Raw genomic sequence first — 16,889 nt, 5'->3', positions numbered from 1 at the left:
ACTCCCACCATCTTGTAGTGTTTTGCTGTAACAGCATCATCAAGCAAGCGTCTTCGACGAGCTAAGAAATGATCTGTCATTAGGGTGGACTTAACAACGGCGGTGGCACTTTAAAAGCATCGGAACACGGGGCGGGAGCATGTCAGGAGCATGCTTCGGCCGCGAATATCCCTGTCGTAGAACAATCATGCTGGTTGGGTACTTAAAGTGCGATGCGATTCCACCTTTCGGAATGTTAAAGTCCGAGAAGAACTGTTGGGCAACCGTAGAGACATCCTTCTGGTGGATGCTTATTCCTGTTCGATTTTTATTCAAGCACGTTGTTCTTTACCGTTACCAGTTTCTCTTTCGCAATTCACGTTTATATTTTTATTCTGCTCGGGTGCGGAATCAATTTATTTGAGAGCAATGATGTGAATAAAGAGTGAAATATGTTTATTTTACTTATATTTTCTGTTCCAGCCAACAAGACCACCTTAGTTTTTTTACATAAGGCTTACAATCCTCACAGAATGAAGGGCGAACTATCCTTTCCCTAATGGGCCGGAGGGTTGAAAGTTAATATGAAAAGTACGGTTCGTACAAAGGTTTCACACTAGGTCAGTAAGTCTGCCCAACGAAGTTATGTTGCGGAGGAGTCAAATCAACATTGAAAAAATGGTTGCTGGTCAGAATTACAGGCTTGCCTAAATTCGGATTATTTTCAGCTGAGGCAGAATACGACAGAGCATTTCAGGGAACCTAGACTAGACAGCACGCAGCAACAAATGGCATGAAGTCGGACCCAAGAGTCAAAGACGGTTCCAACAAAAGATTGATCTCTAAGGTGCGAATAGACAGAATGGCCACATTGACGAAGCGGCAGAAAGGTTCGTTTTTTGCTACTTTTCTAAATCCGACTAACCGACGGTTGGAAAATCAAATAATAGATGATCCCTGGTCCAGATCCGGCGGGTTGTTTTCCGACTTCCGACGAAACTTGATTTTCTCGATTTTATATTGGACTTCTTTTTCCTGCCACTTTCCAGTTTCACGGTGATTTTTCGGAGAATTTTTGAGAATCACTCGAAACAGTACAATTTTCTGCATCTTTGCAGGGCTCGAGTCCGGTCGTATGGTGCGGCGAACATGGCAGTTCGTAGATTCGCTTCAGTTTATTGGTCAATATTCGACCACCGTGTGCTCGGCAGACGTTAACCCTTCGGTGATAGTGTGTTACTCCGCAGAATAAACAAGTGGAGCAAGTCAGGCATGAGCGCGGGCGCAAAATGTAATAAACCCATAAAGCTCTAAAGGGTCACATTGGGGGGTGTTCGTTGCGTTGCCTGGCCACGTAAGCTGGCAAGGGGTTAAAAATGCGATTTTGTTTTCACTGCGAACAGAGATCGGGTCGGTGCCAGAAAACCGTTTGATCTAAACCATATAAATAACCGCAAGCTAGGTTCGGGTTCGATCATCCCGATGCCCGGGAATCACGTCGTCCCATCGCTCAACGGTCGAGTTGGATTTCCCTGAGGAACACCGAAAAACGAACTCCCCTCTGGGGGTGGACACAAATATCGAAAGATCAATAGAAAAGCGATATCGTACGAGTGTCGCAGAAAGAGGCACTGGGGATGTGGGACCAAGTAGTGTACGTTTTGTTTGAACCAGTAATTCATTTGAAGAGTGTTAGCTATTACCTGCTCAACAGGTAATATGCTTTCATAAAGCATAACGAATGGGTAGGATGTTGAGCCCGTCAGGAGGTTGTTTGTTAGAAAGATGATTAACTTCCCCAAAAATAATAATGTATATGCGAGTGCTTACTCACTAACATTATTGTCGCAACATTTGTTAAGTTGCTATTCGATTGTACTTAATAAGCAAAAAACCATTAAAACCAGTATCGGGCAAGTGGTTTTATTTTAATAGAACGTATTTTATTTGCATTCACTCAGGAAACAGCGTCTGTTGAATGATAACATCGAGATGATCTTTTGATCTGCGAAACTTTTATGCTGGTTGTTGGAATCAAAGCCTTGCAGTGAATTTTCAAAGCGACCCCGGAAACAGGAACGGGAAAACTCTCCGGGCACTGTTTTCATCATAACATTCATTGATGTTCCCATTAGACCACTAATCATGGGCTCTACGGTGGGACATTTCCGGAATTTGAATTCGGTATTTTCGGACACCCCGGCTCACAGTGAGAGTATCGATGGTTACCCTTCATTCAGGGCCAAATTAAATGGATGCGTGTCCGCAGAGTTCGAACGATAGGTGGACATGGGCAAGTGATGACCAGATACATAGATTTGCCAATTTTCCGGGCTCTGGTTGGCTGTGACTACTATCACCGTTGGTAAACCGCTATCATCGAAAGGCTTTCCGACGCCAAGGCGGATCCAGCAAGGCTTAGTGTTTTCGGGGCCATCATGAAAAGCGTTTGAATGGTGCCGACGTTTGACATGTTCTCTAGGAACAGTCTACCAGCCCCTGGCCATGGGGCCACAACAGCACCAAGTCTGCAAACTTCGATTAATTGTGCGGACGACCGTGGCGAGAGAGAGAGAGAGAGAGGGGATAATGTATGACTATGCAATTCATCACAGCGACATCAGGACCTGTTTCGGGTTGGCTGTGGTGCCGTAATAATGAAGTATTAACTTGTGTAGGTCCCTTTCGAGGGATCGCCAGATTTAGGAGTGGTGAAAGTTCGGAACCGTAAAATTTGGAATAATGCCCAGCCACACAGCACGGTGCTTCAAGTCAAATGTCGTGCAAATAAATTCTACAATCGCTCCGACGAGCTCCAAATATCTTGGTCCTGCCGCGCTGCGGGATGTTCCGGCGATAGCTTAACCGATATGCATGCCACCGTAAGCGAGATGACAACGATACGGCTTGAAAATGGAAAACATGTAGGAGACAAACTTTGATAAATGAACTGTAGATGCGGGCAGTCGCCCGGACTCCGGTCGCAGATGAGAGGCATTTTGTGTGGTTTTCCGAAAGCTTTAATGCTCGCTGCTGAGAGCAGGAATGTGTAATATATGTGAAACGTTTAATTTTTTAATATACGTAGTTTTTATAGCATGCAAGTTTGGAGCTGGTCTAGTTTACTGACGGGAAAGAAATCTTTAATGTTCATCAACTGGAACATACCTTTCGGAATGTATTTTGAAGTTTTAAACATCTCTCCTGTAACACACGAATCCGAAACACCTAAAACCGCCTTGTAACGTTGCGCGTGGCCGTGTTGACTGCTGGCAAAGTAGGCGGTACAGGTACGTTACAATATCGCGACAAAACCCTTATCCGAGGCATGAAATATTCACTTCCGACCTGGATTGATTTATACGCTTAGTTTACATTACATCGCCGCCTACAGGTAGATAGGCATGTACCGGGTACGAACATGTGCACTATCCGAGCCAGTTAAAATGGCTGAAATTTAAAACAATGTGGCAACGTATTCGATAATGAATAATTAGCCAAGATAACGACACCACTAATGTTTGAACTGTTTTCGGTAGGATCATTGTTTGCGAAGATCAACGGGCCGTGCCGGTGCATTAACGTACTGAACTACTAGTGGGTTACTAACCATAATAGTTACATGAATAGATCGAAACCCGTTCCCGGCAGAGAACCATCTCCATTGAACACTGGATTCGTGATTATTAGCAAACCATACTGTAGTGATTATGGAGCACTCCAACTGTACTCGTACTGTTTGATTGATTGCCGTCGAAGCACGGTACCGTGGCGCTGGCGCTACTACCGAACGAGAATACGAAGAAACTGTTAATTAAACCATTGAACTGAAGGATGTGTGAAATGAAGTGAAAATGGGTAACGTAGCTCAACAAAACTAGCCCCCGGCACGGAGGGTGGGCTTAGTTTATAAAAGCAACTGCAATGACACAACGAGCCGCCGTAAAGCGCAGTGAAGTAAGTTTATCACTCCCCATAAAGTTCCGCGAGGCGCGGTTTTGTATTATGATACAGCGTGAGCAGTGCACCCAATTGGAAGCGAATTGAGGTAGACATTGAACATCGTTCCGCAACCGGGAGGTCTCCCTCACAAGTCAACAAGTGTACGGGATTTGAAATGGATCAATGTAGGAGAGCTATCATCGCAGTATGCTGACGATCGGAAGCACTCGAACCTCTGAACTGACAATTGTGAAGTATTACGTAAACACTGAATAGTCTACCCGTTAGTTTCACACTCTCTTCCTCACAAATCACGGTCTTAAATTATGGAGAGACGAAAAATGGCCAAAAGTGAAGTGCACAGCGTTTCAGAAAATACTGGGTCGTATCGGCGGTTTCGGTTACTAGACGACCAGACGAGCCTGGCAATGCAGATTTGATTGCACCGCACCGAAGGTTGTTTGAACGGTGATGTTTTGGGCTACATTTTGGTAAACGTAGTGCGTGTATTGACGGCTTATTAGTTATTTTTGTTTAAATTTCATAGTTATATTGATTTGAACATGAGCTGTTATGCTTTTACACGGTTTGCGTTGAGACTGCAGGGTAGTGTTAGTGGTTAATGATGATGGTAAGTGGTGCAAGAAAATTAAACGTAAAATATAAAAAAGACGTGATCATGTCTGTCACTTACAATTGGTTCATCCCCGATCGGTGGTCACTCCCTGAAAGATATAATCATATTACAGTTCGGTGGAAATGGGAACATTAAACCAATTTAGAACCTTCGTGGACAGTAAAAAGAATTGCCTTCAGGATGCTAGACAAGAAGTAGAGGCCACCAGGCACGACAGTAACCCGATGTGGCTCGCGTGTACTCAGAGCGTTGGGGACTTTTTGGGCACTTTTTAACGACAAAACCCAACCGCTTGGTCTGCCCGTCAAGGTCTACTTGCAGAGAGAGTATTTGCAGACTAATAAGACCACCGATTGGTGGGCTGTCCTGTAGCATTGTACACATTGTTTCCGCCCATGCCGATAGTGGATACAATTTAAACAAAACGCAACCATTACGCAATACGGTTATAAGGATGCATTTATGCAAGTAAACAGCCACTTAGCATACCTTCCTCCGCGTTGCACTCTTATTTGTTCACGATTGACCGCAAGCCGCAGTTCTTGGTGTTGATCGCAAGTCGGTGTAGAATTAATTTGCACATCAAAAATGCTAGGCAGCTACCAACCGTGGGGTTCATTCACTACTAATATCTACCTCGTTCCCATGGGATAGCGAAAGTAGCAACAGTTGCCACTATCCCGTTGGAGGGCTAGCACGTAGGAACTGCTTATTTCTTCTCCCATATATCCACTTCCGATAGCTAAAAAGAGAAAATCGAGCCCCACGGAATCGAAAGTTCAATGCCACGGACTGCCCAGAGCCAAAGCCACTGAAGGAAGTGATCCCGCGTGGTCGTGTGTGCCACCAGAATAAGTCATCGTTCTCATCTCGTCAACAATCACTTTCATTGCTCCGTACACCCTTTCGAGACCATGGTGGACCTTGGCGCACGGTTGACTGGCCACCATCTGCGGCCCAGAGTCGGATGATGGCAGGACAAAAGGCATAAAGCTAGGCGCTTGCGACGGCTCGCGGTTTAGTGTGGCGTTCGCAGTGGATCGGCACCGATCGCAGTCGAGTGGTCGCGCAACAAGAGGTGCACAGCAGTGCAACGAGCAAGTGCAAGTGCAAGTGCTCCTGGCACCAACAAACAAACGGCGGACGGGTTCAATATTCTTAATTCCTAATTCTGGAGAGGTATCGCCGCTTGAGCAAAATAAAAAAATGGCGCTACAGTCTGACAGTTACGTGTCCGTGCCGGAGTTCTACTCGAATGTGGACGTTTTCGTGACCGGCGGCACCGGGTTTCTGGGCAAGGTGCTGATCGAGAAGCTGCTCCGGTCCTGCCCCGACATCGGGCGCATATTTGTGCTGATGCGCAACAAGCGGGGCAAATCGATCGAGGAACGCGTGGCCGAGCTAGCGAGTTGTCCGGTGAGTGGCTTCGAAGATGCAGGATCGTCTACGCTGTCTATCGGTCTCATTTTTCCCATTGATACACCTTCCCACGCACCGGCTGAAGTTGTTCGATCGGCTGAAAAAGGAACACGAGGAAGCGCTGAAAAAAGTGGTCCCGGTTTACGGTGATATAAGGAAACCCTGCCTGGGAATGTACGAGGAAGACGTCCAGATGCTGAGCAACGTGTCAGTGGCGTTCCATTTGGCGGCGAGCGTCCGCTTCGATGACCCACTGAAGGAAGCGATAAGGACGAACATCTGCTCGACGCAGGAACTGTTTGAAATGCTGAAGCGCACCGCCACAAACATACGGGCCGTCGTGCACGTTTCTACGGCGTACAGTAACCCCGAGAATCAGTACGTGGAGGAGAAGGTACTGTGAAGTCGGATGTGGCCAGCTTAGGGTTCACTACACGAACAGTTGCCCCATTTCTATCTGCACAGCTCTACCCACCGAAGTATGACTGGAAGAAGCTGGTCCAGGCGGTGGATCGCTACGATGCCGATACCCTCGACACCCTGATGCCAAAGTACGACCCGGTACGTTTGACAAACCTTGTGTTTTACTAATAACCCGTTCCGACGACCGACAGACTCTCGCACAACTCTCCGAATACCTACACATACACCAAAGGCCTGGCGGAACACGTGTGTAAGGATTACTGCAACGTGTTGCCACTGGCCATCGTGCGACCGTCGGTGGTGCTGTTCACGATTGATGAACCGATGAGTGGCTGGGTTGATAACTTCAACGGTCCGACCGGTTTGCTGGTCAGCGCGGGCATGGGCCTTACGCGAACGGGGTACCTTCGGCAGAAGAACCGCATCAACATCATACCGGTTGACGTGGTCGTGAAGAACATTATTCTGGCGGCCTGGAAACGGGGCACGATCGAGCGACAGGCCGGCCCGAACCACCTGGCCATCTACAACAGTGCCGTTACCTACCAGCAGTCGCTGGAGTACAAGGAAATGTTGGACCGGGGCAAAGAATACCTCTACATGGTGCCCTTCAGCCGCATGCTGTGGATTCCCCGGGGGACGCCGACAGACTGGAAAGTGTTGTACTACTTAAAGGTAATCTGTGTGTGGCCATGATGTCAGCAAACGATTGATATTGGTCCGCACACACAAAGTGGTGCCCCTGATTAGCTTGTGATACATCGGCAGGCTAAAGATACGGTTCGGTTTATTTCAGCTATTTTTTACTATGATCCTGCCGTCACTTCTGTTGGATCTTTTACTCAGACTGTTGGGCCACAAGCCGTTGTGAGTAGCACTCTGTACCCATTGCCCTTGCGGGTCCTAGTTTGTCGTTCGACCGTTTCAACCTTCTCAATCTTCTCCTGCATCCTCCCGAGACAGCTTAATGAAATTGCAAGCTCGAATCTATGGATCAGAAGTCTCCCTGCGGTACTTCGTCTGGCACGAGTGGCGCTTTGAAACGACACAGATGAACGCTTTGCCCAGCTTTTTGACCGAACGGGATCGGTAAGTATGGCGTGCGAGTTTCGAATCTAGCGCTCATCTAATTGTGCCGATCGTAACGCCTGGTTTGACTTGCTCCACTATAAAGCGAATCCTTCGGATGGTACCTGCCACAGACGACGCTAACTGGCGAGTATCTGGAGAAGGCGTACATCACCATCCGGCGGTATCTGGTAAAGGACCCGGATGAGACCATTCCGTACGCCAAGCGGAAGCTAGCACGTATGATACTCGCCGAGCGTATCATTCAGATTATTGCTTGCGGCTTGATGATTGTAGGTATTTGCAGGACAGTTTTCGCTGGATGCTTGTAGTGCTGCAATAAACATTACGAGACGTTCCGGTTCTGGTTGTAAATTTGTTTAGTTCAATAAGTTGCGGTTGCTGCATTGCATTGTCGTCCAAGGTTAGACAGCGGAAAAAAAACACTTCCTGTAAACCGCAGGGACAGGAGACGCTAGCATACCAGATATGCAATAAAAGAAACGCACCGTTCGATACGCAAAGTTGAATGATCTTTTACTGCAGCGTCGACGGGGTGAGATGACCGTGGCATGGCCCCACAATGAAGGGCAACCTTGATGCCGTGCCTTGTCCCAGGTCGGGGATGGCATAGCCGAACAACAGGCATTCCTCACCTTGGCGGAATGAAGATTACATAGGAACTCAAAATCCTTTCACCATTCACCATTCGGATTAATCCCAAACGCGGCACCTAGGTACAGGCGAAAAGACCTTGCAGTGCACAGTGCAGTTGCTGCGCTGCGGTGCAACAATTTTGTTTTGTTCTTTTGCTCCCTTTGGTGGCGGTGGTGGGTTGGAATGGCATTTTTAGTTAGTGCTGCTCGAGGCGACTGTCACCATCTTCGTGGATGCACACGGAGTCCCCATGGTACGGCGGGCTGAATGACGACGAACGGTTCGCTACATCGTTATGTTTTGCTTCCGCCATGGCGGGTACATACCAGGGTGAAGAAAGCAAAAAGGATTGCATATTACATTCACCACCAATTATAGTGCTCGAGGTATTTAAGTAGCATTTTAGATAGGTTTTTGATCTTTGTTCTTTCTGGTTCTACTTTCCAGTACGGGGAACCATAGCAAATGTATCCGCGCCTGAAAGAGCCCTTTTCTGCAAAAGCGACTCAGCAATACTTATCTTATTCTCCCTGAGCCGCATAATGGAACCGACTGTTCGTGCAGTGTTTACGCTATTGCGATGTATTTTTTATTCCTACACTCGTAGCTAGCCTTTTTATTTCGAAATGTGACACCTTGAAACAGCGAAGGGCGCAACTCGAGGATTTCCCGAAAAAAAAGCTCCCGTTATTACCTTTGTTGGATGGATGCGAAAGATGTTCAATTTTATAGTTAGACATCTTACTCTGTTTACAGCGCCTTTTTCGGGGTTGTGATATTTATCTACGCTACATTCGTGACGCATCAATCATTTTTCCTTCGTCACTATTAGTGTACCGTTTTATTGGATGAATCTGTTTAAAATGCATTTCTAACCCGTTTGTGATGTTTTAATTGTAAATACAAGTTGCGCGCGATAGGGCAGTATTCTCTCGTTAGCTCGCAGCAAAGGGTCTGGTCGTCGTGTTCGATAAGTTCGTGGTGGACGCATGTCGGGCAGGCGGAACAGATGCCAATTTGCAACAACCGATAACCGCATCGTGGTCATTAAACTGGGCTAGTGAGATTGCATCGGTAGTTTGTCTCGTTTGTTGTCTTTCTTCTGCAGAGAGAGATAGTGGAAGCTATCGCAGGGGGGGCTGTATAGACAGCCTGGTATCGGCATCAATGCTTGCACCCTACATATTGACCGCCGGACCGAGTCTTTTGTGCGATAGCTCGTTCAGCGGCAGCGTGTTGCGTATAGCAGTGAGGTTTTGTGGGTTCGCATAAATATCGGCCGTCAGTTCGTCAACCGAAATTTCTTTATCCGCCTTGGCCACCTTTGTTGCCGTATCGACCTCCGCCCGAATTTTGCCCTCAATCTCCTTCAGCTCCTCTAGCGTGGCCAGTTCCGTGGAGAGAATCTTTTCACGCAGCGACGTGATTGGGTCACGTGTCTGTCGTACCTCGGTAATTTCGTCACGCGAACGGTAGCTGGTACCGGGATCGGACATCGAGTGTCCCGAGTAGCGATAGGTGGCCGTTTCCATCAGGATCGGGCCCTTCCCGGCCGAACAGTGTTCCAGAGCGAAGCGTGTCGCTTCACGTACGGCGAGCACATCCATTCCGTCCACCCAGATGCCGGGCACAAAGTCGCCCCGCGTGTAGTAATTGGTGTTGGCCGAGGCCCTCTCCACGCTCGTACCCATACCATAGCCATTGTTTTCACACACAAAAATGCACGGTGTGTTCCACAGCTTCGCCATATTGTACACCTCAAACAGCTGGCCCTGATTGGCGGCACCGTCGCCGTATAGTGCAATGCACGCGCCCTGGGTTCCGTTGTACCTGGCCGCAAATCCAATGCCAACGCCCAGCGGAACCTGTGCTCCCACGATGCCGTTTCCTCCGTAAAAATTCTTACCGTACATGTGCATACTACCGCCCTTTCCGCGGGCACAACCGCTACCACGACCCGTCAGCTCAGACAGCACACCTTGGATCGGCACTCCCATAAGATAGGTCCATCCGTGGCACCGGTAGGCTGTGATGCACGAGTCCTCGGGGCGCATCGCCGCACGCATGCCTACGGCACACGCTTCCTGGCCGGAGTACAGGTGACAGAAACCTCGGATCACCTTCTCTTTGTACAGATTGCCGGCAGCCGTCTCCATGCGTCTTATCATGTACATCTGGCTGTAGTACTTCAGTGCGTCCTCCTTGGAGACGGTCACCTGCGTGGCCGGACCTTGTTCGAGGTTGTGTAGCTTGAAAGCCTACCGTGGTAATGTTATGTGTAAACCACAAACACAAAATTAAACACATATCAGGGTCCCATGCGGAGGATTGAGTGGGAGACTACTTTTGCACCAAAGCAATGATGGGGAAGTAGATGCAACAGGGAACTAAGGATAATCTACGATAAAAGAATAAACATTCACTTTGCGACACTTTTGGGATCGTAACTTCGTGTACATTGAAACTCCTGTACTATTCAATAAAATCTGGAACACATTTTAGTGGATCCTCTATGATTATTGGACACAGAAAATACAGATTAGAACCAATTTCTACACTATTAAGTGTAAGTGAAGGATGTCTACATAATAACCCTAACATCAAACAGAGCTGACACTGTATGACCTTCAGCTGAGCATAGGACTTGCTTGATATGGCAAAGGCTTGCTTACGCCGGGTTCACTACTGATATCAAGGCATTTCGAACAACGTATTAGCGAACGTAAAACTCACCCGCGTCTCGAACGTAGCTTCCGATGCATATCCATTTTGTTGATGTTTCGCAAGTGTTTTCTAAAAGAAGAAATAAATACCAATTTCAATCAAAGAAACGTACTAACTTTGCTGTCTTAGCGAACGATTGCCAGTCAGGGTGAACTAAAGTTATTGCAACTGCACCACACGGCCAATCAACTCTAACCGTCTTATCCGTGGCACCACTGCTTACGATAGTTTCAGTGGCGGTTGCTGCTGCTTTTCCGGAGCGGAAGATTGTGTTCACCCACTTCGAGAGTCCCATCTTTGCCCGATTAGTTTTTTATATGCGATCGATACGAACGATTTAGGATTTAGGATTTAGAAAATAAGGGCACAGGACCAAACCCACGATCTGGCAGCCTCTTTGTTTACACAACACAGCACGGTAGATTGGATTTATTATCGGTTTCACCTTTGCTGCGGTCTCGGATGTGTCCGACACACTACGTTATGCAATCACAAACTTGCGCGAAGAAAGAGTTTCGCGGACACCACCAAAGGCAACACAACCGCTTTTTGGCTACTTTTCATCGCTACTCACCAAGTTGCCCAACAAACTGCGCTGACCGACCGATTTCGCTACGTTCGAGAACATTTTTGCGCCTGAAGATGAAAATGGTTACGCACAGAATAAGATTTGTTTTTTCTGCGGCAAACAGCTGTCAAACGGTTTGTTTTGACAAAATTCAGTGCGCGGAGCTCCTCTGGTGGTGGGTTTCGGAACTGTTTCCCATGCTTTTCTGTTAAGGGCGGTTTACACGCTGCGATCTGCAATGCAATATCGCATGAAGTGACATCTCCAGAGACGTCATAAATGTCACTGCCGCGGGTGGAAATCTGAAGACTCGACATGCAATTTGTGAACAAATTTCAAAACAGGGTCAGTTTGTCGGTTGACTTGTTGATGTTTTGTTTTGGCCTCTTATTTATATTTTGGACGCTTCGTCAACGTTCGCGAAAGTGTGTAACTGAATTTATAAAAATTTACGAAAGTCTGCCATGTCTTTGGCAACTAAAAAATAAAAAATATAGTGATCGGAATAAAAAGGCGGAGGCATACGATGCCATTTAAAAGCAATTTCCTCGACACTGTAACCTCTTCGCAAGTTCTTTTTTCGCTTTTTAACCGAAAAGCACAATGGTAAGGCAAACCAACACAGTGTTGCTTCCATGGCTGATTCCAACATGTCCAACCGACAAACTGGCACTTGTTTGAAATTTGTTCACAAATTGCATGTCGAGTCTTCAGATTTCCACCCGTCTCCGGAGATGTCACTTCGAGCGATATTGCATTGCAGATCGCAGCGTGTAAACCGCCCTTTAAACGTCTAAAGGCCTGCACACACCGCCGACGTTAATTTCGTTACGACGCGTCACTTTTTCGGATTTTTCTGCGGGGACAGACGATGCGTAACGTAATGTGTTTTTGGCATTTTAGGTTAATACCAAACTGCTGCGCTTCTACCGAACGTATGACAGTTTGGCATTACAAATTAATTTTACGCAAGTTTTTACGTTTCATGTGGCCACCCAGTAATACTTTATTTGTGTATATGCGAAGCAATTATATTCAATAAAACACCATACCAAAACAAAAACTGCCTTAACGTTGGCTGTAAATACTTATCCAAAAAGACCGAACATGTATCGTCTTGGTTTTGGCGGACGTTTTGATTCGTCCACTAAATTTTTCCTTTCCATCTCTCGAAACCAGTCGCTGTGAGCGTAAAGTGTTTCCTTAAAAGATTCTGTAACCAACATTTGTAAGGTCCAGCATTTTCGTGTGATTCCTCACGCTTCCGGGCTACTTACTTTCCAGCTCCTCAAAAGTGCCGGCTTTTCCCCCGTACTCGTTGGGAAGACTTTCGATCGGTATCGTATTGTAAACGGTGGAAACGTTGACGTGCATTTGGATCATTTCCTGTACCTCCTTGCGCAACAATGGTCGCACAAGCATCATCAACCGGTTCATAAATGGTACTACGTTGAGATAATGGATTTGCTTCAATCGCACGGGCAGGGCTTCCTGGGCGTAGGCCATCTGCTTTTTGGCCGCGTCCATGTTGATCTTTCTCATGTGCCCAAGGTGCATCCCTTCCATATCCGACAGCATGACGTGGCCCTTGGCATTTCCTTCGAGTTTTATCCATAAATCCATACACATAGTTAATCTAAAAATACAGAAAAGTCCACATTATCCTCGAACACTACGGTAGGGCTGCAGTGCTTCATTCTGGATACGGACACTTTCAGAACTTGTAAGTGGTTCATATGCGTTGCATCCGACGTGAGCAGGCGGCTATATGCCATTTTATAGCCCTCTTTAGTTTCGCCGGGTAGCGTAGTAAACATCCTAAATGGAGAAATGAAAGTGAAAGAAAAGTTTCAGATACACTAATAAATCGAACCCCCGGACGACCCAAATCCGTTGTCCACATCAAACACTTAACAATTAATTAATCTTAATCTGCCAATAACTTTTTGGTCATTAACAAGCATAAAATTGCAGGTGTTAAAATTCCGGAACTTTCATATGAAAACAAATATCGCATGGTGGATTTTTGTTTTGTTTGGTTCCATTGCTTGCTTATGCCTGTGTATGAGTGGTTTCAACTGAAGATTGCGCCACTAACACTACTACACTGCACTGTTCACGTTCCAAACAAACAAACGAGTCATGCTTGTTTTTTTTAGCCGGACTATCTGAATCGACAGCACGCATCTTGGGCATAGGGGTTGCTTCCCCATCCCCCCTCAGAAGAGGTACTGATTCAATAATTGAGCAAAGCACCAATCAACTAATTACACGATCTTTAACGCCGTTTGTAGCGGATCGCTGAAAATGTCGCGGTCGGTAAAAAGCTCGGTGTAGCTGGTCCTCATGGTGTAGTAATTTTCTATTGTCTTTCGGGTAGCCTCTTGATTGTTGTAGTTGGCGTGCAGGAACATTGCCATCTCGTGCTCTAAGGTAAGCGAGAAAAAGATTCATTTAATGATAAACTAACCAACAGCTCTCCAGACTCCAGCGTTTCCGATTCCGATTGCACAGGTTACCTTTTATCGCCGGTAAGTGGGGTTGTGTCGTGAGCCATTCTTTGATCTCTTCGATGCCGCCCCGATCGACCTGGGGCCAGCGATCAAGTTGTTCGGTGGGATCAGCGTCCATCATCTCGCAGAAGGCCAAACGCGTTCGCAACGTGCTAACTCCGCAACCACCTTACGACAACTGAAGAGCGAGCGCCACTCGAGAGATAAATTAATAGCATCAACACCAGCATCGGTATTTCCAACGGTGACGATGACGATGTTGATGAGGAGATTAGGCGGCACGCTACAAACACACGCAATCATCCAACGGGTACACGCGCGACTATCGCTAGTGAAGTCACGTAAAAACACACGCTGGGCCCGTTAATCGAATGAAACGACTTTCAAGTGCCAGACAGATTCGTCGAGTGCAGAGTTCATTCTATTAAGCCGTTCGCTTGTAGCCGATGGAATGGATTGTATTTGCAAAACTTTCTATCTTATGATGAAAAGTGCTACCAATAAAGTTAAAAGGGTTGCTAGTATACGCTTGCCTGACAATACAGACAATCCCTTTATAGTACACATCGTATTAATTAAGGTTAAACTTTTCATGAGTTATTGATTGCTAAGTATCAAGTAAAGTATTTGTCTCATAGCTTTTCTATTTCATGCGTAAACAGGGCCAACCCATCCATCGTCTATCCAAACAGCAGCTTATAGCCCTAACTTTGGTCTGTAACAGCCTGATTTGAGACGGGTTTTGCCATCCCAAACTATCTACGTAGAAAGATTTATTCCAGCGTTAACTTGCGCCGTCGTCGTAACACGTTCCACATCCTGACTTTACGGTACAGAAAGTTCTCCCTCGTTACACTATCAGCTGGTGGCTGGAGCGGAAAGAGTCACCACAAGGCGCAGACGGTTTCGCAATCCAGGACCCGCGGTGCCGGGCCCTGTTCGAGCGGTTGTAGTCCACCCATTGTGTAAGCGAATAATGCACACAATATGTAATTGTTGTACATTATGTTGCAACAAATGGCCGCCGTGGGAATGTGGCAAGTGCACGGGGGGCAAACCACGGGTTTTCAAGATTCTCCTGCTAAAGATAAAAACACAAAGTTTGTTGGTTCCCAATGGCCGTCGGTTGGGCCAAAGTTTTCGCTGTTGATTAAATAGTTGGTGGCTAGCTCTCGGGGAATTTGCGAACCGAGCAGACCCTGGTTATCGTTACTGTCGGAGACCTTAACAGATGAATCTTGCACTATTGAATTTTCCGAAGATTTTAAACTATCTGAATTCTCAAAAAAATATTCTATAAAATTGGTTTACTACTAATGACGATGTGGTGTTAAAGTTTGATACACTTAACGGTTCAATAATTTCAGTAACAGTTGACTAATCGATTTTATTTTTGCATCTTTTTGGATAATGGTAGCGTAATTATTGTCTCTATACATTTCGCACCCGCAATTATCAATCAATAGAGCTGAAGTAAATCGATTGGTGGTGAATATCTCGGCTCCTGCCAATTAGTAGCAAATCAAACGTTTCAAATCAATTGAGAACATTGTATTATTCACAATCGGCTGATTTTCATCGATTTTATTGTCTTCAATTGCTTGTGGTTCCCATTTGCCATTGTTGGCCTAACGGCTATGCTACGTTTTGGAATTGTTCAAAACTAACGCTTCATCACTCATCCAGCATTGAGCTATCGTATCAACTTCATTATAAAAAAGGAACACAAACGAACAATAAACAGTCGAGCTAGTGACTTTTTCATTAATTCAATTTAAATATTAATCGCACAGCACATTAAAGTGCTGGAAGTGGAAGAAGGCGCAGCATGAACACTACCATTTTGATGTTTTTATAGATTAATGATTTCTCCAGCATTCTGATTGGGAATTGGATAATGCAAATGGTAAGCTGAATAATAAACTGCTCTTTGTTACAGTAAAAAGCCCATCGAAAATGAGCATGATTATGTAAAGGAGTATTATATTAATTGTACCAACTTATTGAACGGGCCTAACATTTTTGTGTTTGAAATGGAAACATGTTCGTAAACTATAATATGTGGTAAAGAAATTTGTAAAACATTTCCTTGAGTTTGATGACTAAATTTAAAAAAAGATATCGTTAGAGATTAGAGCAACGGCAGCAGCACGCTCGCCTTCCGTAGGTAAACCGTAGGTAGTTTTATTTAATTTGGAAGTTCTAAGACGTTGGCATAATTAAAGAAAAAGTATCACATTAAAAATGTGACGATTTTGCAAGGTAAGGCCGAACCGTTTAACGATCGTACAAAAGCATTAAATTGGATGCTTGAAACGCCTTCTGTCGCCTTCTTCTGTTCAAAATTCAACGTTCCAGTTGGCAGTTGGCGGTAACCGAAAATTTAACGGTTTTTTCCACATCTTTACGCACAGCCATCTTAGCCGTCTAACTAGAAACGGCCGTTAGGAACGCCCTTTACGGGTTAAGCTACGCTGGCAGGTTAGATTGAGGTAGGCACGACACGTAAAAGTTAGACCATCGGCCACGCCTGGCTAGCTGGCTGGTTGGGTCGCAGGCAGCAAACGAATCTGGAACTGACCTAAAATGTAGCGTGAACTTTTTATGTGGAAAACTCTCTGTACACAGCGAAAAAAAAACCCTTCGGCTCGTTGTTTTGCACTGGGTCGTTGGGTTTTTTTGTAAACTTAAAGGGACAACATTTACCCGCGCGATTAAATGGGAAAACTGTTGACCACATTGCTGCGCGCCTCGGGCCCTTACCCACTGTTCGCGGGGCAGTGTTTTCCGTGAATTTTTTCACCCAGCCATATTGAGGGCACCGCTGCCAAACAAAACTACAAACTACCAAACAAACGGGTTACAAAAATGTGATACGTGCGGATGGTTGCAGTTTTACCACAAACCGGCCTGGCCTCCCGCGGGCATACCCGTGCCCCAAAACGACTGCGATTTACTG

At 46.0% G+C, this 16,889-nt stretch overlaps 3 protein-coding genes across 4 annotated transcripts; 1 reads left to right on the top strand and 2 right to left on the bottom strand.

Moving 5' to 3' along the window:
* The first annotated feature begins 5,270 nt into the window (after nt 1-5,270).
* Nucleotides 5,271-7,971, top strand: LOC131205303 (putative fatty acyl-CoA reductase CG5065). The gene is made up of 7 exons (XM_058197385.1): nt 5,271-5,974; nt 6,063-6,371; nt 6,443-6,528; nt 6,592-7,075; nt 7,197-7,267; nt 7,364-7,489; nt 7,575-7,971. The coding sequence occupies exons 1-7, from the start codon at nt 5,765-5,767 to the stop codon at nt 7,798-7,800; spliced, it is 1,512 nt and encodes a 503-aa protein (XP_058053368.1). The 5' UTR covers nt 5,271-5,764; the 3' UTR covers nt 7,801-7,971.
* A 962-nt stretch (nt 7,972-8,933) lies between these two features.
* LOC131206019 (pyruvate dehydrogenase E1 component subunit alpha type II, mitochondrial-like) lies at nt 8,934-11,550 on the bottom strand. Of its 2 annotated transcripts, none has more exons than XM_058198370.1 (3): nt 11,424-11,550; nt 10,859-10,918; nt 8,934-10,383 (listed from the first exon to the last, which is right to left on the bottom strand). In XM_058198370.1, exons 1-3 carry the CDS (start codon nt 11,475-11,477, stop codon nt 9,304-9,306), a joined length of 1,194 nt encoding a protein of 397 aa, XP_058054353.1. In that variant the 5' UTR covers nt 11,478-11,550; the 3' UTR covers nt 8,934-9,303. The 2 variants fall into 2 exon arrangements, with proteins under 2 accessions (XP_058054353.1, XP_058054352.1); XM_058198369.1 differs by lacking the exon at nt 11,424-11,550 and adding an exon at nt 11,046-11,149.
* An 856-nt stretch (nt 11,551-12,406) lies between these two features.
* On the bottom strand, nt 12,407-14,224 carry LOC131216651 (alpha-tocopherol transfer protein-like). The gene is made up of 5 exons (XM_058211200.1): nt 13,937-14,224; nt 13,689-13,845; nt 13,128-13,235; nt 12,695-13,053; nt 12,407-12,630 (listed from the first exon to the last, which is right to left on the bottom strand). Exons 1-5 carry the CDS (start codon nt 14,049-14,051, stop codon nt 12,506-12,508), a joined length of 864 nt encoding a protein of 287 aa, XP_058067183.1. The 5' UTR covers nt 14,052-14,224; the 3' UTR covers nt 12,407-12,505.
* Between the last annotated feature and the right edge of the window lie 2,665 nt (nt 14,225-16,889).

Source organism: Anopheles bellator, chromosome 1 (genome assembly GCF_943735745.2).
Source record: "Anopheles bellator chromosome 1, idAnoBellAS_SP24_06.2, whole genome shotgun sequence".
Taxonomy (NCBI): Eukaryota; Metazoa; Arthropoda; class Insecta; order Diptera; family Culicidae; genus Anopheles; species Anopheles bellator.
Note: the sequence above shows the minus strand (reverse complement) of the source record. Positions and strands in the feature narration are given on the sequence as shown.